The following is a 27,941-nucleotide window of genomic DNA, read 5'->3' as shown; positions in this document are numbered from 1 at the left end:
TTGCATCCTCGGAGCTATACTCTGAGGTGTCCTCCTCGGAGTCATGAGAGGCTGCCACCAGGGTAAGGCAGGTGCTGTCAGTTGGAGGACCTGTGGGAGAATGGCCATGTGGTCAGTGGGAGGGTAGGGTCAGTCAGTAAGGCAATAACAATTCACCGGGTGGAGCCCAGTAGTTTCTCACCTCCTATGGCGTTCACCAGCCTCTGCATGGGTGACCGTTCTGTCCTTGGCCACCCCAGTCACCTCCAGGGCACGCTCCTCGAAGGAGGTGAGGATTCTCAAGTCTGACACCGCTCTGCCAGTCTGGGCCTTCTCCCGCCGATTATGGGAGAGCTTTTCCTGAGGAGACACAGAGGAGGCATCACTAGCCACATGCGTGGTTCACAGAGCGGTGGGGGGGGGGGGAATGTGAAGGGAGGGTTTGGGTGGAGGAAGTGTTGGGGGTTGCCTGGGGAGTTTGGGTGGATGCTCCTTTGGGGGGGGGGGGAGGAGATTGTTTCTACTCACTCGTGGTGTGGTAGGTCGTTGGCCTTACCGCACTGAACGCCAGTCCTGGTCATGTTCCTCAAGCTGACAGCTGCCGCCACCTCATCCCAGGCAGCACTGGTGTCTAGCAGCCTCTTCAGGTCAGCATTCCCGAATCTTTGGGCCGGTCTCCTCAGCGCTATTATTGTGAGCTGGCTAGAGTTGTCTGAGGAAGTGCAGCTGAAGTGCTGCTCGACCTTGTTAGTGGGGTCTGCCGAGCACAGTCCCGTGAATCGGCTGGCGAGCCATCATTTGTAGAGAGAAGCCTATGAGACCTTGTTCAGTGGACCAATAACGTTGAATAGCGTTGCCGGCCTCGCTGTGCCGAGCACTGGGAAGCTCGCAGCAATTCCTGTTCGCTACCACGCTTAGAAATTTTCCTGGAGTATCGTGCCCTAAGAATGATTTTGAAATGAAATTGGGTGGATACTTGAGATGTAGTTGGGCAATGGGAATAATTGGATTTCTTTGCAGAGAGCCATCATGGATTTGATGGACCAAATGTCCTTTTCCTCTACTATGATGACTATGAATCTATAAATTTACTCTTAGTTCAATTCTCACTGTTGTGGGAATTGATGGCCTGCTCTCATGTCCTGCAGCCAAATTGCATTCTCGGTTAGCCAAGAACATAAATGCTTTCATATACCAATGATCAGTTAAAATATACATTTTAAATATTTACTGTTTGATTTACTCTATTCCATAGAAGGTATATATTGCATTAAAATACAAGTAGTATAAAATCAGCACCACAGGAAAGGGGAGCTGTGGGCCATTGATCCAAATTCCTAAATGTTATAAAAGCGAAATACTGTGGATGCTGGAAATCTGAAAGAATATCACAGGGGCCAGAAAAACTAAGCAGTTCAGACAGCAGCTGCGGAGAAAGACCCAACGTTCTAAGTCTAATATGACTGTTCCTGCTGAGTATTTCCAGCCCTTTCCCTAAATGTTACGCAGTGTTCTTGTGATATCATTACATTCGATGACCTAAATCTCTCAAATCCAACCCATGTCAGAACTTGATAATGAGTTTAGAAATTATTTTGGCAACTATAAGTGGATGAATATTTAACAGGTTCATATGTCTGTTGTCTCTGCTATTCTAATGGAGACATAAACAGATGAAGGCATAAACAAATGTTTTTTTAAATGTTACACTACACATGAAGTTTTATGAAGTGAGAGATCTGCACAGACATCTATTCAGCAATTCCAAGCGTATGTTAATATCAATACAAATATGATATTCAAATTGTGGGATAATTCAATCAGCATATCTTCCATGTTGCTATTGTCAATCTATAGCCAGCATAAATCTGCTATTGATTTATTTTCTGTTCCTAGACATTTCAACTTCAGCACCAAGGAATGAGGAGTCTCCCGATTATCTGACTTTGGAACCTGATAGTAAAAGAAAAATAGCTGATGTAAAACAGGTAAGTCGGGGATGTTTGCATTATATGTTTTGGTGTAATTACATTAATTTCCTAAAGAGTTGCTGGTTGCTGTGCACCTTTAACTCCACTTTTGGGGCACTGGTCCCTTAAAACCCATTATCCTTTCTCATCCTGGCTTGTCACCCTCATCTCTGCTCCCTTAACTTGAACATAAATAGCAGACATCTGGTTCAGCAATTCTCCACTGGGTCTGGCTGGATCACAAAGCACTATTCAATTCTGCTTTAGTCTGCTAGAAACTGATCACAATGCAAAATTCCGATGCTGCCATTTCTCCATTTTGAACTATCTTCTTAAACCTTGCTTGACTGACTCCTTCCATCCTCGATCGCACCCAACAAGAATGATGGGTTCATGGTCATCTTTGGGTGGGATTTAATATTGATGACAGGGCCCTTGCCTAGTAGTTTGAGAAGTGATGTGAATCCCACATTGCTTCTGTGGGGGAGGTACGAAGAAATAATTGCCCATCACTTAAGGGGGTGAGAGAGGGGGATCGAACACACGCACACACGCATGGGGCTGGATTCTCCAATAATGGGGCTATGTTTCACTCTGGACTTTCCTTAAGAAAGTCATGGGCTATTCTCCTACCTGCAGGGGGATGGCAAGGCCCCGGAGTGCTCCACGCAGCTCTGGCTGCGGATACAGGGCCCGCACTTTCGGTGGGGAGTTTGCACATGTGCACGGCGGCGGCCTGCAGCAGCCTTCCTATGCGACATGGCGGATGGGACTGCAGAGCGGCATCAAAAACCTAGGCCTCCCCGAGTCTATGATGCCCGATTGCTCCCCTGGCCGACCAGATCGATTTTCCCCTCACCAGGGTGGTCGCGGACTGAATCCGCAGCCGTCACCCGAGGTTCCCGTCGGCCGATAGGTGGTTAAAACCATGCCGTCGGGAACTCGGCCAGTTTTGCACGGAGAATCGTGGTGGTGGGGGTGGCCTCGCCTCACCTCTGTCAATGGCCCGCTACCTGCACTGCATAGTTCGCGTGCGAGAGACTCCCGAGGGGACTGAAGAATCGTGGGTACGGCGCTGGTCCCAATTTTCAGGTAAACGGCCATTCTCCGCCCCCGTGCCGAACGTGAATTTGGCTTGGAGAATCCAGAACATGGTGTTTCACCTCTGACTTAATTGCAGGACGTTTTCCTGCCACTGGCCTAAAATGCACAGCCTCTCCCATTTTTTAAGCAGGCCAGGCCACCATATTTTATGCTGCTGGATTAAATCCTTCCCTTCGTCATTGAAATTGAGACCGTCTGTTGAGCTGCCTCAGCTGCTTCCCTCCTTTTCCTTGGCTCACTGGGCCAAACATCTAAGGGTCACTTCCTACCCAAATCCTGAACCTCTTTAAGGTTATGTCCTGTTTTCCCTTTTTCATCTTTTCCCTGAGATTCAACTCCTGCACCCTCAACTTTATGCTCGCTTAGAACCATAGGGCTGGATTCTTCCGCCCCGCCTTCCGCAAGAACGCCACGGGCAAGACACAGACAATGGAGAAGTCTATTGACCTCGGGCGAGATTCTCCGGTCGCTGGGCGGACGCGGCCGGAGAATCCCACCCATTAAATTCCTACAATAAAGAAGGAGGCCATTTGGTCCATCGAGGTTGCACCACCCCTCTGAAAGAGCACCCTACCTAGGCCCACTTCCCCACCCTATCGCAGTAACCCCACAACCCCATCTAACCTGCACATGTTTGGACATTTATTTAGCATGGATAATCCACCGAACCTACACTTCTTTGGACTGAGGGAGGAAACCCACGCAGACACTAAGCGAGAATGCAAATTCCACAGTGCCCAAGGCCGGAATTGAACCCAGGTCCCTGGTGCTGTGAGGCAGCAGGGCTAACCATTGTGCCACCGTGTCGCCTGTTCTTGTTGTTATCGCCTGGACATACTCTGTGAACTTGTCCTCAAGGCTACGTTTGGCAATTTGATTTGTCCAATCTATATGAAGATTAAAATCAGCCACAATTCCTACAGTACCTTTTTAACAAGCCCCCACTATTGATCTTCTACTCCAGCCTAGTGTAGCTACTGTTAGGGAATCTATAGGCTATTCTCACCAAAGACTTCTTTCCCTTGCTATTTTTCATTTCCAATTAAGCCGATTTGTATTTTAATCTTCCACCAAGCCCATGCCCATTTATTTCTATTAATGCCATCAATTCCTCTGTCTTGCTCCAAATGCTGCTGAGGTAAGAAGGACGTTTAATTTTGTCTTTGTATCATTAGTCTCTCTCTCTCTCTTGCTTTCTCTCTCGTGCGCTCTCTCTTTCGCTCGCTCTCGCTTGCTCTCTCTCCCTCTCGCTTTCTCTCTCACTCTCTCGCTCCCTCTCTATCTCTCTCTCTCTATCTTCTCTGTCTCTCTCCTATTCTCTGTCTCTCTCTTGCACTCTCTCATCTACCAATCTCCAACTTCCCTTTCTTCATTCATTATTGACCATGGAGTCACCTCTAAGACCTGATTGTCTTTCCTGAATTCAGTGTTTGAATTCCTCCAAATACAGTTTCTGCTCATGCTACATTATGAAGAACCCACAAGAAATACAAGCTGGTCAAGGCTGCTCCACAATTCAAATGATCATTCTCCCCCATAGCCCTTGTTTTCCCAAGAGAACAAGAATCTGCCTATCCTAGCCTTCATTATTTTCAACAAAGCACCGTCCACTAGCCTCTGGGGCAGCGAATTCCAAAGATTCACAACCCTTTGAATGAAGTAATTTCTTCTCACATCCCTTATCTATCCTGACAGTCTCTGTTTTAGATTCCCCGATCAGTGGTAACAAGCCTTCGGCGTCTAACATATCCTACCCCTTCAGAATCTTGGACTGGGTTCTCCGCAAGCCCGCGCCAAAATCTCATTCGGCCCGGATTCGGTACGGCGATTCTCCGGGACCCGAAAATTGTGTGATTGTAGAGTACGCCGGGCGACTGGGGCCCCATTGCCAGAGGCCCGCCTAGTGACCCTCCGCTTCTGACCAGCCGAGTTCCCGACGGCATTGAAATAACCACCTATTGCCAGTTTGGATGCTGGCGTGACGGCTGCGGACTCTGTTTGGAACAGTCAAGTCTTCTCGGGCGTGCGGCTGATCGGGGGGGTCTCATTTTTGCGCCTGGCTCCGCAGTCCGAGTCCGCCATGGAGCTCGGCAAGGCCGCCGCCGTGCGTATGCACGGACTCCAAACCAGCTCCTTTCCACAGCCAAAGCTGTGAGAGTCACTCTGGGTCCCTGCTAGCCCCCTGCAGGGCATTGAATTGAATTAGTTATCTTTTTTACAGGAAGCTGTGGAGTAAAACTCCAGCGTTTTTACGCCGTCGTGGGACATAGTCCCATTTTGGGAGAATCCAGCCCCTTGTGTTTCAATTAGATCACCTCTTATTTCCTAAATCTCAGCGAATATAGGCCCAATTTACTCAGCCTCTCATTGGATGACCCCATCGTACCAGGGACCAATTTAATGAATCTTTGCTGTACCTCTCCAATGCAAGTATATCCTTAGTATTGGGGACGAAAACTGCACACAGTATTTCAGATGTGATGTCACCAAAGCCCTGTACAACTGTAACAAGACTTCTTTATTCCTGTACTCCAGTCCTCTTGAAATGGGCTACCTGCAATACCTTTGTCAACTCCTGCGCCATTACCTCTGGTGCTCCCTTAAGGATCTAGACTCACCTACGTGCTGCCCCTCCGTGACATCATCTGAAAATATAACATCAATTTCCATTTGCACCAGTGGCATCCATCTCTACTTCACCATCACTTTGCTTAACCCCTCCACTCTCTCACTGATTGTCTGACATCCAGTACTGGGTGAGCAGAAATTTGCTTCAACTAAATATTGGGCACACCAAAACCATTGTGACAGAGATCAGAAACAAACTCCATTCCCTTGCCAGATTCCTTTCTTGTCCCCGCAACTGTCTGAGGCTTTACTCTCATCCATGTCTTTATTACCCCAAGACTTGACTGTTCCAACAGTCCCTGGCAAATTTTCTAATCTCCATAAACTTGAGGCCATTGCACAAATTCAAGAGGTGCAGATTAGTTTGTTACAAAGTATTACAAAATAAATCTGAAATCGGGTGTTGATTAACAAGTTGGGACAGGCTTTACTTCTCATGCTAACCTTAGATGTAGTTGCCTCTTCCGCTTTGTATCTTAGGCTATCCTGCTCCATCATCTCTGGGTTCTGCTGTGACATATTTAAATTGTTGATAAGTGATTTGTGTTCTTTCTCCAACGTGAGGATGAGTTTCTTGGCTGTGCTCGGGTATCCTGTTTTGGATGTGAGGCTGCACGAATGGGTAACTTCTGCATTCCTCTGGAATGTGACATTTCTTTCCTTAACAGATCCTTCCCCTTGTATGTTTTTTGCACAGATACTTGATCAATCTTAAGCTGTCTTCTTGTATCAGTATCTCAGCAGTCCAAAGTGTTTTTTCATATATATATATATTTTTATTAGAATTTTATCATTTTTACAGATAAACCAACAACATTTTCAAATCACCATTGTTATAGAACAATATTTCTGAAAACATAAGAACAGAGAAAAACAGGATAAATTCAGAACAACAGTCTTGAAGAACGAATGCCTCTATTTATAGTCCGGATCAATCAGATAATATGGGGGGGGGGGGGGGGGGGAGGATAAGGCCATATCAGCGTGATAGGATAACACATCACGATACACATCTTTATGTACAGCGAGATCACAACTTGTAATATGACTCATGGGAAACCTTGCAGGACCAAGACAAAGTGGAGCCTAAAAATTTGAGATGAGAGTCCCATACTTTATGGAGTGTATCAGACTTCGAATGGAGCACAGATATCAGGGCGCAATTCTCCCAAAAAATGACAAGTGGTATTTTGTACAAGTTTGGCAGGGTGCTGGCTTTTTGGGTGCGATCCAGTATTCCCCCACACTTTGCCATTTCCATGGGGCTTGGGGAGCCATGGAATTTCTGCAGTGGGTAACTAAACCCGTCATCCAGATCAGTTCCTCTGAGATTGGGGTGTTATTTTGAAAGGGTGTCCCGATCTCTAAGCGAGCTTGAGGGCCCCCACACACCCCAGCCACAGACAATGCAATGCCCTGCAGACATGGGCATCATATCCCACCCCCACCATGTGAGCACACCCCACTATGGGGGTCATTGAGGGCCCCCCCCCCCCCCCCCAACCAAATTTAGGGCGATGCCCTTTCAGGACCGCCCCCCCCATCCCCCAACCTTCATGACTCCCTTCATACCCTGTCTTCACCCTCCCTTTCGGGAAATGGTCCTGACCATTGGAAGTGAGAATCTACGCACTGTCCTGGATTTCTGGTGGTACCACCCTGGCACTACCAGGTTGGCACTGCTGAGGAGTGCCACGGCACTGCCCTACCCTGTCCCCGATATCCCAGGGTTCTCCGATGGCCTCCGAGACCCCTGGATATCCATCACGCCTGGTCAGCTTGTGGAGACCAGTATTTATTGGTGCCCGGATGAAGCCTTGTTGGTGTGGCCAGTGACTCCTGGGTGTATGCAGCCTCAACCTGGCCATGCATATTTAAATGAGCCGAATGGTTTAGATCATGCCGGTGCTGTGGGTCAGGTGACACGTCAGTTTTGGGCCTCTCCCCACGATGCTCCTGGCACAACGAGATCAGCATGATGCAAAGCGATGAGAAAATAGTGCATCAGGGATACCATAGGAATGCACTCCTTAACTATTTTATGCCAGTTATGAATTGAAGGATACTTGTCACTGATTCAGGATCTGAGGATATTTGTTTCAAGCATCAAAAATTAGGTTTTATACACCCGTTTTTCATTGATATCAAATATTCTCTGGAAGACTCAGAATTAGGAATAAAGGATCAAATTCTCAGGCCCTACTAAATATCCTCTCAAGCTCTTTAACCACACCAGACCAATAGGATTGAATCTTGTTACGGGTCCATAAGCGGTGCACAGAATTACCTTCACCTACGTGACACTTTTAGGCACGTTGGGGATATTGGGGGGATATAGCAGGATCAAACCATGTCTCAGACTTGATGTGACATGCAAGCGGTGCAGTACTGAACTGAGTCTCGTTCATTCTTTTTTTTTACAGGAATAAACTCTCTTTATTAAGAGGCTCTTCATTCTTATGGCAATTAGCTGATATAAAAGTGTCCTGCTTGCAAGCAGTAACTCAGAAATGAACCTTATAATTGCCGTCTTCACAACATTTTTTTTTTAACGGTTTCTGTTCATTGCTTCAATATAATACAAAACAAATAATCACCTCTTTTCCAATGCTGATCCAAGACATGAAGCACATGCACAGTATAAAAGTATGTTCATTAGCTTGAAGTACGGCAAATCATAATAAAACAGTTTATCATAACCACTGTATAAAGATGACAAAATCCAACTAATTATACTTAAAACGCAACTCAATTTACAGAAATTATTACAATCATTTAAGGTTTTCTGTCACTACTTTGCTTTTCGTCAAGATGAATACACAACCAAATACATACCAGCTGCATGTGAATTTTGAACAGAAAAAGAATGGCAACTATGCAAGAAGTCCCAATGTCTCCAACCGGATACAGTAAGAAGTCTTACAACACCAGGTTAAAGTCCAACAGGTTTGTTTCAAACACGAGCTTTCGGAGCACGGCTCCTTCTTCAGGTGAAGAAGGAGCCGTGCTCCGAAAGCTCGTGTTTGAAACAAACCTGTTGGACTTTAACCTGGTGTTGTAAGACTTCTTACTGTGCTCACCCCAGTCCAACGCCGGCATCTCCACATCATGTCCAACCGGATAGTCTTTTTTAACGAGTGCACAGTGTAATCAAATAACAGTTCCAGTATAATTACTTTCTTCAGAGTCAAATCACTTCACTGAAAAATTAATAAGTGTAACGTTTTACAAATTCTGTCACAAACATCAACAATGGATGAAGAGAAGGACTGACTGAATAGATAGAAATAACATCGTCACTGCTGTCCCCGGCAAGTTCAACAAAATCCCCAGGAGCTCAAGCTGATAAAAGAATGCATTTCCTAAAAATGTATTCGGTCGCCCGATCAGGTTACCATCCCTCAACAAGTCGGTGAATTTGACAAAAACAAACTCGAAATGGTTTCAAGAGCCAAGGTAAATTCTGATGGAAAATACTACAACGTAGCTCTAGTGTCGGAAACAGCCTCCCATACAGAAGGAAACAAGAACAATGGGAGAAAGTCACACTGGCCAACGGAGCATTAATTCACGGTGACCTTGTTGTGAAATCCAAACCACCCGTGTGCCCCTGGGAAGAAACAATATCTCATCTTGAGGATGTGAAGGAAGGAAGGAAAAATATAATTACCGGCTACAACTTAAAAATGGTTAATGTCGTTTCAGAATGAATTATAATTCCCCTCCCCTTTCTTCATGACTTCGGACCGAGGGGACTGTTTACGCCATGTGCAGGCAGCCGATGGATGTAACACTTTCGCTTGTGCTTCTAGAAAAGGTCACCAAGGTCCAGCTGACGGAATTTATCCAGATTGTAGAAACAGGCCTTCACCACGCGGCCACCAAAGTATCTTGTATTCAGGTCAACAACAGCTTTGATTGCAGACTCGACCCGCTCAAATTCCACAAATATCCTGACTGCCTCATCATCAGGTGCGCCAGGAATCTCGAATATGACACATTTGGACACTTTTCCATACTTTTCACACTCCTCCTTGGTTTCACCTTCCAGGTCATCATCGACTTCTCCGGCCCCGACCATGTTCCGTAATAAGACCACTTTTGTGGGATTTTTCAAGATCTCGGTCAGTGGGTTTGCTTCTGATTTCTTGGTACTGACAGGCATTTCCACTTTTTCTGCGCTATCGCCAACAATCTTTCCTCCTCGTTTGCTTGTCTTCTCCACTGACAGTGCTGTGCTCAAACCTTGTTCGTGTTTTCCTAGACCTTGCCCCTCGCGGAAGCCATATTTCTGCAAAATTTGTGTGCCACCGTGCCACCCATGTTTGCAGTGAAGGAGTTGGTGGGCCCAGGCGGTGACCGTTGTCTCTCTGGTTCCTCATAGATTGGAGGGGGGATCGCAGCCTTGCTAGGTGCACTGCGCGGTCTGGATTCATCCTCCTACTGGAAAGGTGCAATGAGTTCTTTGTCCTTTTCAACAAGCGACGAAGGTGGGGCAATTGCTGCTCCCCCCATATTCCTTTTTCGCCTTGAGTCTCGTTCATTCTATTGCACACTGAAATTTTATTGATACAATCCCATGTACTATCCCATGTTTCCTCAACATTTATTAATTGCTAAGTCTCTTTCCCGAGATTGCAAGGTACCAATGTACTAACAGAATCCAGAACACAAAGTATCATAAAACTTACCAATAAACTGCCTAGGCTCCACGAAATCGGGATTCTTTCCACTAGGAGAATAGAGTCAAGAGGCGAAGTTGTCTTATTGAGGATAAAATCTCTTAAGTTGCAGATGCGTAAAAAAGAGTGTCTCAGAATGTCATTGTTGCTAAAGCTGCTCAAAGAATGACCAGGAGACAGTACGGAACATAGCTCCCATCCTACAAATGTCTCTGGGCGTGATCTTCCGGCCTCGTTCCACTCTCACTTAAGCGAAACGAGGCTGGTGAATAGCGGGAGAGGCCAAAAACGAGATCTGCAAAGCGGCAAACAGTTTGCAATGCAACTGGCCCGCTCCCGTAGGCAAAATCAGGATCTCTCCGTAGCTTGCCGAGAAGCCAATTCCCACCACTTAAGCCCTATTTCCATACAATTAAGGATAGCCACCCGTTATCCAATGGCTCCCGTCATTCAGCCGCCTCCCCAGCAAGTGCTCACGTTGGCACTGATTAGTTCTCCTTTTTAAAAATATGATGTGGAGATGCCGGCGTTGGACTGGGGTGAGCACAGTAAGAAGCCTTACAACACCAGATTAAAGTCCAACAGCTTTATTTCAAACACTAGCTTTCGGAGCACTGCTCCTTCCTCAGCTGAATCATGAAAAACATGAACCTGGTGGAAGGGCTTCTGGCGGAGGTGAGTAGCCATCTTGGGGGGACCCTCTGCAGAGGTGGGCCGCCATGGGAGGGTCGTGGGGAGAAACCGCACTGCACCACCATGCGAACCCCTGGATCATGTGCACCTGTCCCTGCTTGTATGTCCCGCCGACCACCCATAACCCCCACCAACTGCCCAGGGCTCTGACTATGCGGCTAAAGGCTATTGCTAATAGGGAATTAGCAATCGTGGTTAAGTGAGCACTTCACACAACCCAAGTGCATTCCCATGGGTGGGCGGGCCATGTAGCATGTGAGAGTCATTGCCTGGCATCCCAATCACACCTTGGTGCCTGGACAGTGAGCCAGAACACTGCAGGAGGGAACACCACAGATCCCAACATCAAAACACCCAAGGGATGGGACACAGCTCCAGGGACAAGTCCACGGTCGGAGGGTGGGTGAGTACCACAGGGAGGGGACCAGCACCTGGTCTTGTTGATGTGTGAGGGGGTACAGGGTCTGGGGCCTGGTGAGGGGGGCCTGCTGCAGCCAGATGTGCTTTCGGTAGGGGGTGAGGGGGATCAGTGGTGGGTCCCGGGGTGGGAGCCACCACTGTTAGTCTAACACTCTCTCCCAATTCTTTACAGATATTGAACACCAAGGCAGGGATTTTGGAAACAGAGGTTGCCCTAGTGGTGCTGGTGCTACACGATGCTGACAGACACCAGAGAAGGCGCCAGATGCTCAAGGTGGCAGCCCATGTGCCGTACCCCACCCCATACCCTGAGGACTCTACCACCATCAGGTCAGGGAGGGACCCAGAGGGGAGTCCCGTGGCGGCCCAGGGTGACAGGTCCTTTGAACAAATGACAGACGGAGTGTGTCACAGGAGGCTCCGCCTCAACTAGAAAACAGTGCGGCACCTGTGTCATATCCTTACGGACTTGGCACTACGTGGAGAAGGAAAACACCCACTCCCGGTGGCCATCAAGGTCACCGCAGCCCTGATCTTTTACGCCTCGGGTTCATTCCAGGGCTCAAGCAGGGACCTGTGTAGCATCTCAGGCCACAGAACACAGGTGCATCCAGCAGGTTATGAATACCCTGTATGCCTGGGCAGAAAACTACACCACGTTTGACATGGACCAAGCCCTGCAAGATACCCAGGCAGCAGGCTTCTCCGCCATCACCGGGATGCCTCCGGTCCAGGGAGTCATAGATGCAATGCATTTTGCCCTGCGCTCACCGGGCCATCTGGGGGTGGCCGATATCAACCGAAAGGCTTTACACTCCCTCAACATTCAACTCATCTATTACCACCAGATGAAGATAATGCATGTGTGCCTGCTTCCTGGGGAATGTCCACGACAGCTACATCCTGGGACAGTCAGTCATCCCTGCCCTCTTCAGGGGCGCCCCAGGTTGGTGGCTGGCTCTTGGGGGATAAGAGATATCCGCTGACAACCTGGCTGATGACACTATTATGGAGGCCGGAGACCGAAGTGGAGACCCGGTACAATGAGGACCATGCAGCCACTCAGCGTGTCATTGAGCAGTGCATTGGACTCCTCAAGATGGTGTTCCAATGTCTCGCCCGCTCCGGAGGTGCCCTCCAGTACACCGCCCAGCGGTTGCCCACTTTGTTGAGGTCTGCTGTGTCCTGGCACAACAGCGGGGCGACTTGCTGAAGGTTGGTTTGGAGGAACATGTAGCTACCTCTGAAGGGGGGAGGAGGGGGGGGGTGGTTCAGGATGATGAGGAGGTGCCGGACCAGCAGGGGCTGGAGAAAGAGGCCGGGGAGAACCTGAGGCTACTGGACAGGTGACTACGGTGAGGGTCCAGCAAGTCCGGAGGACCAGGGAGACCCTCGTACTGGCCCGATTCACGTAGGACGTGACCTGGTCCATTGTCCCATCCTCCCACGATATGTGTCACAGCACTCCACGGTGCTGGGACTGTGCCAGCATTGTTAGCGGATCACTGTCGTGGGCAGAGGGGTGATGATAACCCACAGAGATCTGGGCACTCTCAATCTATGTCTGGTAGACTGGCATCCACCTGTCTACTGAATTTGCACTCACACCCATCACCTACAAGCAGTGATGCAGTGCGGAAAAATGTGACAGAGGCTTCCTACTGGTTGTGCACATGGGTGTTCATTGTTCAATACAGGTCCCCAGTCTCCCGATGGTGCAGCCCCAACCCCCCCTCCCCACCCGCCTCAGTGATCCTCGATGTGCTTGGTTCTGCTAGCTCTCACACTACGTCTAGGTGTCTCCGAAGGATCTGAGGTGGAGGAAGCCAGTTGCTTGCCTCGTCCCATGGCGTTCAATGCCGCTGGCACCCGTCCTCTGGGGCCGGATGGCCCTGGCTCACCTGTTGACAACACATGCGCAGCCATGCCTCCCTGTCCTGTGTGCTGACCTAGAGACGCGGCCTCATCAGAGGGGTGAAACTCGTGAGAGCTGGTGGCCACCGTTAGCCCCCCGCCATGGGATGTGTCTGGGTTGGCACTCAGCGCCCCATCTCCCAGTCGGTGCCCATAGGTCCTGGGGGCCATCTTGGGATGGAGGGGCAGCTGGTTTCAGCTCCTGCATCATCTGGCTCTGCCAGCCATGACGGTTCTCCGATGCCTACACCATTGTGTCGATGCCCTCGTCGATGCTTCTCTGTGACTGGGACACATCTCCCAGTGACTTGGCCATGCTCAGCTGCAACTGGGACAAGCCATTCCCATCTGAGAGCGGAACATGTTCTGCAGAACCTCATCAAGGTAGGCCTGCAAAATCTCATCAAGGTAGATCTGGTACTGGCTGACTTCCCCCAGCGAGGCAGACATACTGCTGAGACCCTCCGACATGGCCGTCACCGACTGGCTACGCCTTGGACACCTTTACTAATGGTGCCGACATCGTGCATCAGACTCTCCACTGCGGTCACTACCCTAGCAGTGTTGGCCTCTGTGCCACTCATTGCTAATATTAACTCCTGCGCCTGTAGTCTCTGGGGCTCTTCCAAGCTGCTATGGATCTGCTGGAGTGACTCTGACATCTCTCTCAATGTCCCCACGCTCCCTAACGTCTCCATCAGCTGACCTGGGAAGTAACCCTGTTCCAGAGGCTCAGCATCAGGCTGTGGGACCCAGCTGTGTCCAGGGCTCCAGCACACCTCCGACTGCTGTCTTGCCTGGGGCTTCCTACCTCCACCAGATGTGCATCATCAGCAGTGTGGTGCTCACCAGATTGTGCCCCAGAAGCCTGACCACTAACATGTGCAGCACGGTAGCATGGTGGTTAGCATAAATGCTTCACAGCTCCAGGGTCCCAGGTTCGATTCCCGGCTGGGTCACTGTCTGTGCGGAGTCTGTACGTTCTCCCAGTATCTGCGTGGGTTTCCTCCGGGTGCTCCGGTTTCCTCCCACAGTCCAAAGATGTGCGGGTTAGGTGGATTGGCCATGTTAAATTGCCCGTAGTGTCCTAAAAAGTAAGGTTAAGGGGGGGGTTGTTGGGTTACGGGTATAGGGTGGATACGTGGGTTTGAGTAGGGTGATCATGGCTCGGCACAACATCGAGGGCCCAAGGGCCTGTTCTGTGCTGTACTGTTCTATGTTCTATGTTCCAGCGACATGTATGTATCTGCGCTGGTGGACAACTGTGCCCCGACTATAAAAGTTGCATCCTCGGATCTCTTCTCTTGAGGTGTGCTCCTCTGACTCGGGAGACGCTGCCGCCCAGGATAGGCCGGCGCCATAGGCCTATGAACATGCGGTCAGTGGGAGGGTTGGGTCAGTTAGGCCATTAGTACTCACATTTGACAGATCCTCTGGGTGGAGCCCGGTGGTTTCTACCCTCTGTGGCGTTCGGTGGCCTCCGCGTGGTCCTTGGCCAACCCAGTCACCTCCTGGGCTCTCTCCTTGAAGTGGGTGTGGATTCTCAGTCCAGCACCCCATCGCCAGTCTGGGATCTCTCCCACCGATTATGGGTGAACTTTGCCTTAGACAGAGGGGGCATCGTTAGCCACACGTGTGGTTCACAGTTGTGGGAGTCGAGGGGTGAAGGGAGGGTTGGGATGGAGGGAGGACTGAAGGGGGAGGGTTGGGGGTCGTGATGCGCGATCAATATCTTCTGAAACGAGGATGTAGTCTGAATTGAAGGCTTTAATCAACAAGATGTTTCCCCAGCAGCTCGAATACAAAAAGAGGCCGGCTGCTGGGAAACACGGGTTCTTACACCCCGCCTCACTGGGTGGAGCTACCTTCCATTACGACTAATGAAATGCAAACACTTGGGTCAATGAGCAGCGAGCCTTCTCCACCAATGGTAGCTCACACTCCCAGGTACCGTAGTACCTCTAGTCATACTACCATATTCACCCCTTGTTGAGAAAGGACCCGGAGGTGGGGGGGGACTGCTCGGGCGTCCAGCCATGACTGGTAGTCCGGTGCGGGTGGGATAATTACTGGTAGTATGACTAGTGATATGGGACGATCGGGGGCCTTGGACGTCATCTGCGACCGACGAAGCTTCGGCGGAGATGTTGATGGAGATGCAGGCGTCCATGACTCCGGGAGCAATGATCCAGTCCTTGTGGAGGTTTCAGCACCCCTAGACAGCGCTGGCGAGGGGCGGAGGGGAGCGCCTGCAGGGTGCCGTTGCAGTTGGGGGGGTCCCACCATATCCTGTGGGGAAACGGGTTGTCCAGGGAGGGGGGCTACGGTGAGAGGTGCCGGCGGGGGGGGGGGCTCCGGCGGGCACCAGGTCCCGTAGAGAGACCGTATCTTGTCGGCCATCGGGGTACTCCACATACGCATATTGCGGGTTAGCGTGGAGCAGCTGGACCCTCTCGACCAACGGGTCCGATTTGTGCGCACGCAGGACAGGCCCGGAGACTGCCAGCCAGGTCGGGAGCAGGGTCCCTGAGGAAGACTTCCTGAGGAAGACAAGAAGGCGTTCGTGAGGTGTTTGATTAGTAGAAGTGCAGAGTAGAGACCGGAGGGCGTCGGCGAGGACCTCCTGCCAGCGGGTGACTGGGAGATTTCTGGACCATAGGGCCAGTAGACCTGTTTTCCAGACCGTACCGTTCTCCCTCTCGACCTGTCCGTTGCCCCGGGGGTTATAACTGGTCGTCCTGCTTGAGGCAATGCCCTTGCTGAGCAGGAATTGAAGCAGTTCGTCACTCATGAAGGAGGACCCCCTATCAATGTGTATGTAGACGGGGAATCCGAACAGGGAGACAATGTTGTGGAGGGCTTTTATGATGGTGGTTGTGGTCATGTCGGGGCAAGGGATGGCGAACGGGAGTACTCGTCAAATCGCGTTGAGGAAGTTTGTGTTGCGGTTGGGAGAGGGGAGGGGAACTTTGAAGTCCATGCTGAGGCGTTTAAGGGGACGGGAAGCCTTTATCACATGCGCTTTTCCGGGCTGGTAGAAGTGCGGCTTGCACTCCGTGCAGATGTGGCAGTTTCTGGTGACTGTCCTGACCTCCTCGATGGAGTAGAACAGGTTGCGGGTCTTCATGAAATGGAAGAAGCAGGTGACCCCCGGGTGGCAGAGGACCTCGTGGACGGCTCGGAAGCGGTCCACTTGCGCGTTGGCACAGGTGCCGCGGGATAGGGCATCGGGAGGTTCGTTTAGCTTCCCAGGACGATACAAGATGTCATAGTTGTAGGTGGATAACTCGATCCTCCACCGCAAGATCTTGTCGTTTTTTATCTTGCCCCGCTGTGCATTGTTGAACATGAAGGCCACCGACCGCTGGTCTGTGAGGAGGATAAACCTCCTGCCAGCCAGGTAATGCCTCCAATGTCGCACAGCTTCTACTATGGCCTGTGCTTCCTTCTCTACTGAGGAGTGGCGGATTTCGGAAGCATGGAGGGTGCGCGAGAAGAAGGCCACGGGCCTGCCCACTTGGTTGAGGGTGGCTGCTAGAGCTACGTCAGACGCGTCACTCTCAACCTGGAAGGGGAGGGACTCGTCGATGGCGCGCATCGTGGCCTTTGTGATATCCGCTTTGATGCGGCTGAAGGCCTGATGGGCCTCCGCGACAGGGGGAAAGTGGTAGTTTGTATGAGGGGATGGGCTTTGTCGGCGTAGTTGGGGACCCACTGAGCGTAATAAGAGAAAAACCCGAGGCAGCGCTTCAGGGCCTTGGAGCAGTGAGGAAGGGGGAGCTCCATCAGGGGGCGCATGTGTTCCGGGTCGGGGCCTATCACTCCAGTTCGCACTACGTAGCCGAGGATGGCTAGGCGGTCGGTGCTGAACACGCATTTTTCTTTGTTATAGGTCAAATTCAGGAGTTTTGCGGTTTGGAGGAATTTGCGGAGGTTGGTGTCGCGTTCCTGCTGATCGTGGCCGCAGATGGTGACATTATTGAGATACGGGAAAGTTGCCCGTAAACCGTATCGGTCGACCATTCGGTCCATCTCTCGGAAGACCGAGACCCCGTTTGAGACACCAAAGGGAACCCTTAAAAAGTGGTAGAGCCGCCCGTCCGCCTCGAACGCAGTGTACTTGCGATCACTCACGTGGATGGGGAGCTGGTGGTAGGCAGACTTCAGGTCTACCGTGGAGAAGATCTTGTACTGTGCGATCCTGTTGACCAGGTCGGATATATGGGGGAGAGGGTACGTGTCCAGCTGCGTAAACCTGTTGATGGTCTGACTGTAGTCTATGACCATCCTATTCTTCTCCCCGGTCTTTACCTCCAGAACTTGTGCTCGCCAGGGGCTGTTACTAGCCTCGATGACCCCTTCCTTCAGAAGCCGCTGGACCTCGGACCTGATGAAAACCCGGTCCTGAGCACTGTATCGTCTACTCCTGGTGGCGACAGGTTTGCAATCCGGGGTGAGGTTTGCAAACAGGGATGGGGGATCGACTTTGAGGGTCGCGAGGCTGCAGACATTGAGGGGAGGTATAGGGCTGCCGAATTTAAATGTTAGGCTCTGGAGGTTACACTGGAAGTCTAACCCCAGGAGTGTGGCCGCGCAGAGGTGGGGGAGGACGTAGAGCCTGTAATTTTTAAACTCCCTCCCCTGGACCGTGAGGTTCGCTATACAATACCCCTTGATCTCAACCGAATGGGAGCCAGAGGCCAGGGAGATTTTTTTGGTTGACGGGATGGACAAGACGAGAGCAGCGTCTTGCCGTGGCAGGGTGTATGAAACTCTCTGTGCTCCCGGAGTCCAGCAGGCAGGATGTTTTGTGCCCGATGAGCAGGACCTTCGTCGTCGCCGTAGAGAGGGTGCGGGGTCGAGACTGGTCCAAGGTGACTGATGCGAGTCGTGACAGAAGATCGGAGTCATCATCGGGCGGTGCGTAGTCACCCGTGCCGGGGTCCTCTGAGCCGATCCAAGATGGCGGCGGGGGGTGGACAAAATGGTGGCGTCGGAAACACAAGATGGCGGCACCCGGAGGCCGCATGTGGCGTTGGGGGATGGGGACGGAGAAGTTTACGGGCCGCACGGGGCCCTCGGAGAGAGACGGGGCGGCGTCCCGCAGTCGCTGCCCGGGACCGACAGAAAATGGCCCTTCTTACCGCAGCCCTTGCACGTTGCCGATCGGGCTGGGCAACGCTGTCGGGGGTGTTTTGCCTGTCCACAAAAATAGCAACGGGGCTCAGCGGGGTTTCCAGGGCGTCTTGCAGCAGAGGCCTGAGGCCGTAGGGGGAGGGGAAGATGAATTCCACACTGCCGCCGCGCAGTCTGGGGCATATGAACGGGCGTTTCTGTACGCAATATCTAGAGAGTTCACAAGGGCCCGTGCCTCCGTGAGGCTCAAAGTTTCCTTCTCTAACAGTCTCTGGTGGATTTGTGGGGACTGCATACCCGCAGCAAAGGCGTCTCGGATTAACAGTTCGGTGTGCTCATTAGCAGAAACTTGCGGGCAGTCGCAGTTCCTCCCCAGTACAAGGAGAGCACGGTAAAAATCGTTTAACGACTCACCAGGGGTCTGCTGCCTCGTAGCCAGCAAGTGCTGAGCGAAAACTTGATTCACCGGTCGGTGTCCTTTAAGCAGTTCCATGGCGGAGTCGTAGTCGGATGTGTCCTCGATGAGTGTGTAGATGGCGGGACCGACGCACGAGTGAAGGATGTGCAGCTTCTGCTCCCTCGTTGGTACGTTTTCTGCCGTGCTGAGGTAGCTATTAAAACAAGCTAGCCAATGCTTGAATGTATCTGCTGTGTTAGCTGCGTGGGGGCTGAGCCGTAGACACTCCGGCTGGATGCGGAGCTCCATCCTTTAAAATCTTGCTGATTAAATTGATGCGCGATCAATAACTACTGAAATGAGTGTGTAGTCCGAATTGAAGGCTTTAATCAACAAGATGTTTCCCTAGCAGCTCGAGTACAGAAAGAGACCAGCTGCTGGGAAAAACGGGTTCTTATACCCCGCCTCACTGGAGCTACCTTACATTCCTACCAATGAAATGCAAACACTTGGGCCAATGAGCAGCGAGCCTTTTCCACCAATGGTAGCTCACACTCCCAGGTACCGTAGTACCTCTAGTCATACTGCCACAGGTCGTTTGGTAGAGGCTCCCTTGGGGGGTGGGGGACGTGGGAAGGACTTTGGTGTCTACTCACTCGTGCTGTCTGATGTAGGCCAATGACCTTCTGGCACTGGAGGCCAGTCCTGGTCACACTGCCCGAGCTGACTGCTGCTGCCACCACCTTGTCGGAGGCAGTACTGGCTGCCCTATTGCTGACCCTCCTGGACCGCTGGAAGAGCAGGACATCCCACCCGGCCTCCACCGCGTCCAGGAGCCTCCCCAGGTCAGCATCCCCGAATCTTGGGGTCGGTCTCTTTGGCTCCATTGTTGCAAGCTGGCTGAAGTTGGCTGAACGAGTGCTTCTTAAGTGCTGCTCGACCTTATTGTTTGGGGGGGGGGGGGGGCGAGCACATTCCCGGCGAATCAGTGCGTGAGCCAGCATTTGAGACGAGAAACCCGTGAGGCCTCATTCAGTGGACCAATTTTTTAAAGGTTTAGAGTATCCAATTCTTTTTTTCCAATTAAGCTGCAATTCAGCATAGCCAATTCACCTACCCTGCATATCTTTTTGGTTTGTGGGGGTGAGACTCACACAGACACGGGGAGAATGTGCAAACTCCACAAGGACAGTGACCCGGGGCCAGAATCGAAGCCGGGTCCTCGGCGCCCTGATGCAGCAGTTCTAATCACTACACCACCGTGCTGCCCAAGTGGACTAATTAACGTTGAATAGTGTTGCTGGCCTCACTGGGCCGAGCGCCGGGAAGCTCACAGCAATTCCCGCTCGCTAGAACACTTAAAAGATTTTTCCGGAAAATTGCGGCCTCCATCTCTCCAAATATCAAACCCATGGATGAGAGAGAGAAAGTCCTACCTTGATTTGACTTTCCAAAATACAAAACCTCACACTTATCTGTATTGAACTCCATTTGACATTTCTCGGCCCCCGCTGATCAAGATCCTGCTGCAATTTTTGGTAACTTTCCTCACTGTCTACAATACCACCTATTTTAGTGTCATCTGCAAACTTACTGATCATGCCTTGTGCATTCTCATCCAAATTGTTTGTATAGATAAACAGCCACGAGCCCAGCACTAGGGGCTGTTTAGCACAGTGCTAAATCACTGGCTTTGAAAGCAGGCCAGCAGCACGGCTCGATTCCCGTACCAGCCTCCCCGAACAGGCGCCGGAATGTGGCGACTAGGGGCTTTTCACAGTAACTTCATTTGAAGCCTACTCGTGACAATAAGTGATTTTCATTTCATTTCATTTCACTGACCCCTGAGGCATTGCACTAGTCACAGGCCTCCAGTCCGACAAGCATCGTTCCACCATTACGGTCTGCTTCCTACCATGAAACCAATTGTGTATCCAATTTGCCAGCTCTCCTGGATTCCATGTGATCTAACCTTCCAAAGCAGCCTACCATGTGGAACTTTATTAATGGCCATACTAAAGTCCATATAGACGACGTCTACCATCCTGCCCTCTTCAACCTTCCTGGTCACTTCAGCAAAGACCTCTAACAAATTTGTATGGCATGATCTCCAATGCACAAAGCCCTGCTGACTACTCCTAATCAAACCCTGTCTTTCCAAATGCATGTATATCTTATCCCTCAGAATCCTCCCTGTTAATTTGCCCACCTCAGATGTTAGGCTTACCGGTCTATAATTCCCAGGTTTTTCTTTACAGCACTTTTTAAATAAGGGCACAACATTTGCTACCCTCCAGTCGTCTGGTACCTGACCCATGGCTAACAATGATGCACATATCTCGGCCAGGGTTCCCACAATTTCTTTTCCAGCCTCCGTGTTCTTGAATATACCTGGTCAGGGCCAGGAGATTTATCCACCTTCACACATTTTAATATGTCCATCAACTCCTCTACTGTAATGCAGACTGTCTGATTATGATGCCACTAACCATCCCAGGTACCCAAGTCTTCATGTCTTTCATCACTGTAAACACAGGAGAAATATTCATTTGGAACCTTGCCAACCTCCTGCGGTTCCACACATAGGTGTCCATTTTGGTCCTTGAGGGGTCCTATTCTTTCTCGAGTTATTCCTTTTCTTTTAATATACTTAAAGAATCCCTTTGGATTCACCTTAATCCTCTCAGCCAAAGCTACCTCATGTGCCCTTTTGCCCTCCAAATTTCCTTCTTATGTATACTCCTGTATCCCCTGTACACCTCCAGGGAATTCCTTTGATTCCAGCTGCTTGTATATGAGCCATGCCTCCTTTTTCCTGGCCAAAACCTCAACATGTTTTATCATCTAGGGTTCCCTACTCCTTCCAGTCTTGCCCTTCACCCTAACAGGAACATATAGAGCTTGAACTCTAGCTATTTCACTTTTAAAGGCCTCCCATTTGCTGTAGGTCCATTTGTCCTCAATCAAGCTACTCCAATCAACCCTTGCAAGCACTTGTCTAATTCCATCAAAATTTGCCTTGCCCCCATTTAGAACTTGCACCTGTGGACCAGTTTTGTCCCTTTCCGTAACTATTTTAAAATTAATGAAACTATGGTCACTGGTCCCAAAGTGATCCCCCCCACCGTCACCTCAGTCACTTGCCCTGCCCCATTTCCCAAGAGTAGGTCAAGTTTGCCCTTTCCAGAGAAGGACCCTTCACATACTGCCTGAGGAAACTTTCCTGAACACACTTAACAAATTCCACCCCATCTAAGCCCTTGACACTAAGGCAGTCCCAATCTATTTTAGGAAAATTAAAATCCCCTACTATGACAATCCTATTACTCCTGCAAATCTCCCCAATCTTTCTGCATGTTTGTTCTTCTAATTCCCGTTGACTATTTGGAGGCCTATAGTACAACCCCAATAAGGTCACCATCCCCTTCTTATTTCTTAGTTCCACCCATAAAGCCTCACTGGATGATCCCTTGGTCATTTAATCTCTGACTACTGCCGTGATGCTCCGCTTAATCAAAAATGCAACTCCCCCTCCTCTCTTTCCTCCACCTCTGTCCTGCCTAAAGCACCTGTACCCTGGAACATTAAAGCTGTCAGTCCTGTCCCTTCCTTAGCCATGTTTCAGTTATGGCTATAATATCCCAGTTCCACGTACTTTTTCATGCCCTAAGTTCATTAGTCTTACCTGAGAGCCCTCTTGTATTGAAATAGATGCAATTTAATCCAAAAGGTTTTCCCTGTTCCCTGTCATGCTCCTTCCTGTCATGTCTATTCAGCTTGCCATTGCTGAGTACTGCATCTCCTTTCAGCCCCTCATTTGCTTCCCTGCTGCTGGGGATCCCACATCCCTGCCAATCTAGTTTAAACTCTCCCTTATAGCACTAGCGAATCTGCCCCCCAGAGATATTGGTCTTCCTCCGTTCAGGTGCAACCCGTCCCTCTTAAACAGGTCACTTCTGCCACAGAAAAGATCCCAATGATCTAAGTATCTGAATCCCTGCCCCCTACACCAATTCTTTAATCATGCATTCATCTGCCATATTCTATTTTACCCTCCATAGCACGTGGCACTGGAAGTAATCCATAGATTATCACCCTCGAGGACCTGCTTCTTATCCTTTTTCATAGCTCTCTATAGTCATTCTTCAGGATCTCATCCCTATTTCTATTCACGTCATTTGTGCCAACTTGCACATCAATGTCTGGCTGCTCACCCTCTCCCTTGAGAATGTTCTGCAATGCTCCGAGATAACATTGACCCTGGCATGCGGGAGGCAACACACCATCCTGTACTCCTGTTTGCAGCCACAGGATCTCCCATCTGTCCCCCTAACTACCAAGTCTCCTATCACTACTGTCCTGTTTACCTTTCCCGCTGTGCCCCAGAGCTAGTCATAGTGCCACAGATCTGGCTCCTCTGCGTTCACCTGAACAGTCATACAAAAACTGAACAGTATACAACACGATATACTTGTTTACAAGGGCAATGGCCAAAGAGGACTCCTGCACTCTCTGCCTGCTCCCTTTGTATTTTATGGTGGTTACCCAGCTACTCCCTGCCTGCACTTCAGGTGTGACCACCTCACTAAAACTCTTATCTATAATGTGTTCAGCATCCTGGATGATCCTGAGTGCATCAGCTCCAGCTCCATAACCCAGTCTCCCAGGAGCTGCAGCCAGGTGCACTTTCCACAGGTGTAGTCATCAGGGACAATGGAATTCTCCATGAGCTCCCACGTCCTGCAGGAGGAACATATCACTGCCTTCATTGCCATCTCACTGCACCAAGACTAAAGAGGAAAGGGAAGAGGACGTTACCTGAGATTACCTGTACTCTACAGAAACTCCACTCGCCCAAACCTCTCGAGCCAAAACTTCACCACTTAAGCACTCTGCCGCAAATTGTCACCTCTCCCTCCCTCCCTCCCTCCGTTTTTCTTTCTCTTGCTTGTGGTCCTCATAAAGACTTTTTTAGGGAAGGAAAAGTAGAGTTTGGTGTTTAACTGTCCTTTGACTTCAGCTCCTCCACAAACCACTTTCTGGAAGCACTGACCACCTGATGCAAATCTTCCTTCAACAACCAATCAGTGTCACCGCTCTGCTGAACAGTTGCCTTCACTCAAACATGGAGAGCGTCTTGCTGAGGTCCACTTTCTGGAAGCCCAATGCAAATCTTCCCCACAACAGCCAATCAGCGTCACCACTCTGCTGACCAAAATTGTTACTCCCTTGCTGTTGGTCGAAAATGAGACAAAGAAAACCTACCCCTTAACTTGAAGTGCTTCTTTCATCTAAATAAATCTCCTGTAACAAAGCTATGGCCACTTTCTCCTTCTTATGATTAATTCCCCGTACATTCCAGGAACATAGTTCAAAATTTGATACCGCCATGTCACAGACCACCAGAATAAAAATATGATAGGATTTTCGTGCAACATTCGGGTGTGCACCAAAACACACCTCCCCCATAACGTCCTTATAACGTTTTTTTCTCAGATAAGCAACTTGTATGGACCAGGATTCAGTCAACATCTTACAAATCGCAACATAACAAAAAGATCACCACCACTATAGTTCAAAGGGGATATTCCTCAGCACAAGTGAGGACCCTACTGCTACACTATCAGTACCATCAGGAGGCATACTCCTCGATGGAGTGGAGGAAGAAGCCAACAAGGGATTGGGAGTCAAATGTCCCTCCCTCCCACATTTTGGTCCCAGCCATGAAGACCTAGACCTTCCACCCACATCCTGGCAATGGTGCCATTCAATTTATCACGATTAAAGAGAGGATACCAAACAAATAGTATTGCCATCATAAAGATACAGTTGAAAGAGAAAACAACAGATTATTAGCACATCGCATAATTAGCATGTGGCACAGTTACCACTAATAGAGGTCCCTGAGATTCTTACGGGTAACTCGTCAGTATAGTGCTCAAATGTTAACAGCTTCTGATAAGAGGACATATGACAAAAATCAGACAAAAAGCAATACAACAGGGACACAGTCCAAATTCAACGTGCTGCAGATTGTCAGTCCAAGTCCTCGCCTTCTACAGACTTTATGAAGGCCAAGGCACTAGCTGTGTGATCAAAAGACTTAACAAAGTTTTTGGATCACTTTCAGGGTCGCAGGATAAAGCCGGGCATAATTCATTCCAGCTGCCTTGAGCTGTTTTCTAACTTAATTGGAGCCTCAACGCTTCAGCTGTGTTGCCGGCGAGAATCCTGGAAAAAGGAGATGCTTGCCCCCTCATGAACCTCGTGCCGATTTTTGAAGTTATGAAAGCAAATGATTATGGGCCTGGGATGTTGATTGTCCCTAGGCCTCGAAGACAGGATATGGCATGCCATTTCCAACTTGAAACACCCAGCCTTCACATCCAGCTTAAGGAAACATGGTAGCCAGCTCTCAAAAAGTCTTACCTTCCACTCCTTACAGACTGACAACCCAGACATTCTTCCTCCGGCCTTGGTTCTCCAAATTCTCCAGGATTTCTGGCATACCATATAGTTGGTTTTCCAAGGATTGAATGCAGTTTGGGATTGAATGCAGCTTCAGCCAAGGAAGCAACATTTTTAATGTTCAGGAATCTTTCCACTGTGTCAACAAGCCGAGTTTGTCATCAAGTATTGTTGATAATGTTTGCAGTCATCATTTGCAGTGCCTTAGAAAGTGCCAAGTCAAGAGTCCGCTCGAGGATCAGGTCCCTCATGTTGAAAAGGCAGCTCCATTCCCACAGTATCCGACTGCTCCCTTATATCACAAGATTTCTCAGAATTCCTCTGCATTTTTTCTCCTACACTCATCAAAAAATCTTCTAGAGATATACTACATAGTATTAACTCCCAGGTTAGGCAAGCATGTGCCGCACAAACAAAATAAAAGGATTACAAAAAGAGTAATGCCAAAGCCCAGGGGAAATTTGCCATTCCTGTGCCAGCATCATGTGGTCCCAAACACTTTAAAGTTTAAGTAAAGTCAGTTCATATAGTTTCTCAGTTACGCAAATAAGATCATATGTTCAACAAGGTTTCTGCAAAAATACTTCAATGACTAAACCAGGACAAGTTAATACCTTGCTCTTATAAATTACCCAAATTCATTGTCTGGATAGACATGGATCATTTAAAATGCATGCAACTAGTTTCCATGGGGTCTCTGAACTCAAAGTTCCACAAAATATATATGGGTATGGGCACCATTAAATGCTTGGAATCCAATGTTCTATATCTATACGATAGGAACTCCCAGATCCTATGATTCCAATTTTGAAATATAAACGGAATGGTTACAATAATTAACCTGATTAAACACTACTAATACTTGGATATCAGTATAATTCTCGTACAGTTGGTCATCCAAAGCTCTGCTGCGCATGCGGTAACTTTTATCGAGTCCAGTTGGTGGTTCACTCCTGTGCTTACTGACCGGCATTGGTTCTGTTGCCAATTTGCACCGGAGACGCCAATAATGTTGCCCTTTTTAATATTGAGTGATACTGCTTTTCAGAGTCGCCAGGTATCAGATGATACCACCACAAGGTTCAACTGGATATTGATCAAAGACCCAACAACCAGTCAGTTAGTTCAAGTTCAGTAATAGTTTATTTACACACAAGATTAACTCACACATGCAATATAAAAACGCTACAAGCTAAATTATACCTAACACTACAATAACCTGTACTTAACTTCAGGCACCCAGCTTTGGCAGAGGAACAAGGCCTTTGTTCGGATCTGGAGTGGCTGGGTCTGGAGAAGTAACTTCGGTTCTGCTGGGCTCATCCGTCTGGTAGCGATCGTTGATCTTGAACTTGCTTCTAGTCGTGCTGCAATTGGCTTCAGGTATAGGCTGTGCCGGTGTGCCAGGGCCAAAAGAGATTGAACACATGGCAGTGTCTCTCTTTACCCTTTGGGGTTTCGTGCACTTTTGGGCGCTCCTTAGCTTTGGACCCAATAATTCAGCAGGCTTTGATTACTGCCTTCGATTTGAGCCAATAAAGGGGCAGGTGCCTTGATGGCTGGGCATGTCCTGAGCGGTCATTGACCTTGGCTGTTTGGGCTTCCTGGGTGAAGGGAGTGGCGCCAATGTGTCTAGAATTGTATCTGATACCTGAGTACCAATCCTTTGTCCTGGGGAAATGCGCTATTAGAATGCAAATCGGCTAGGGGTTTCGATAATGTCTGGTTCTCTGTTAACAAATATACATTTAGGCTCTGAGTTTGCTTGAAACCTGTATATTTCCCTTGAGTCTTGGCAAGTACCCATGTTTACTTTGTAAGTGGCCATCCCAGCTGGCTACAGTTCCTGGTTAAGCAACATCTTGACTTTAAAGTTCTCATCCTTTTTGATCCATCCCAATCTGTAATCTCCAGCTTCCAAAGAATGAATCTAACAATCGTGACAATCCATATACTAGTGTTACAATGGTCAGGGCTTAAGAATGTGTGTGGGGGGGTGCTGCGGTGCGGTGGTAGAGACCAATGACGTTTTGTTTAATGTAGATAAAGGTGATTCAAGACACTGCTTTTGGATTAAGACCAGTGTTGAACAAACAAAAAAAAGAACTTTACTCTATTAGTTCAGAAAAATATGGGCAACACGGTGGCACAGTGAGTAGCACTGCTGCCTCATGGCGCTGAGGTCCCAGGTTCGATCCTGGCTCTGGGTCACTGTCCGTGTGAAGTTTGCACATTCTCCCCGTTGGCGTGGGTTTCGCCCCCACAACCCAAAAAGATGTGCAGGGTAGGTGGATTGGCCACGCTAAATTGCCCCATGATTGGAAAAAATGAATTGGGTATTCTAAATTTATTTTTTAAAAGTTCAGAAAAATAAAAATTTACAAGATATACCTTGTACCTCAACATTCAGGGTAAGTAGATGAACTGTAGTTGAAAACATCAGAGTTAATGACAAACTCAACCAAGATAGAGCCGATGGATTTCTCAAGAAATAACCCAGATGTTAGTCCCACTGTGAGTCATCCAATTTCACTCAAACTTCAAATTACT

At 49.2% G+C, this 27,941-nt stretch overlaps 1 protein-coding gene and 1 pseudogene across 1 annotated transcript in view; one reads left to right on the top strand and one right to left on the bottom strand.

Annotated features, from left to right (window-relative positions):
* Positions 1-27,941, top strand: part of atf7ip2 (activating transcription factor 7 interacting protein 2) — a 191,172-nt gene that overhangs the window by 113,418 nt on the left and 49,813 nt on the right. The window contains exon 9 of the mRNA XM_038820878.1: positions 1,876-1,967. Within this exon, the coding sequence (XP_038676806.1) occupies positions 1,876-1,967 (92 nt within the window). The remainder of the gene's footprint in view (positions 1-1,875; positions 1,968-27,941) is intronic.
* Positions 8,812-26,364, bottom strand: LOC119978351 (annotated as a pseudogene).

This window comes from Scyliorhinus canicula, chromosome 15 (genome assembly GCF_902713615.1).
Source record: "Scyliorhinus canicula chromosome 15, sScyCan1.1, whole genome shotgun sequence".
NCBI classification, from domain to species: Eukaryota; Metazoa; Chordata; class Chondrichthyes; order Carcharhiniformes; family Scyliorhinidae; genus Scyliorhinus; species Scyliorhinus canicula.
The sequence above is the reverse complement of the archived record's forward strand: the minus strand, read 5'-3'. Positions and strand labels throughout refer to the sequence as shown.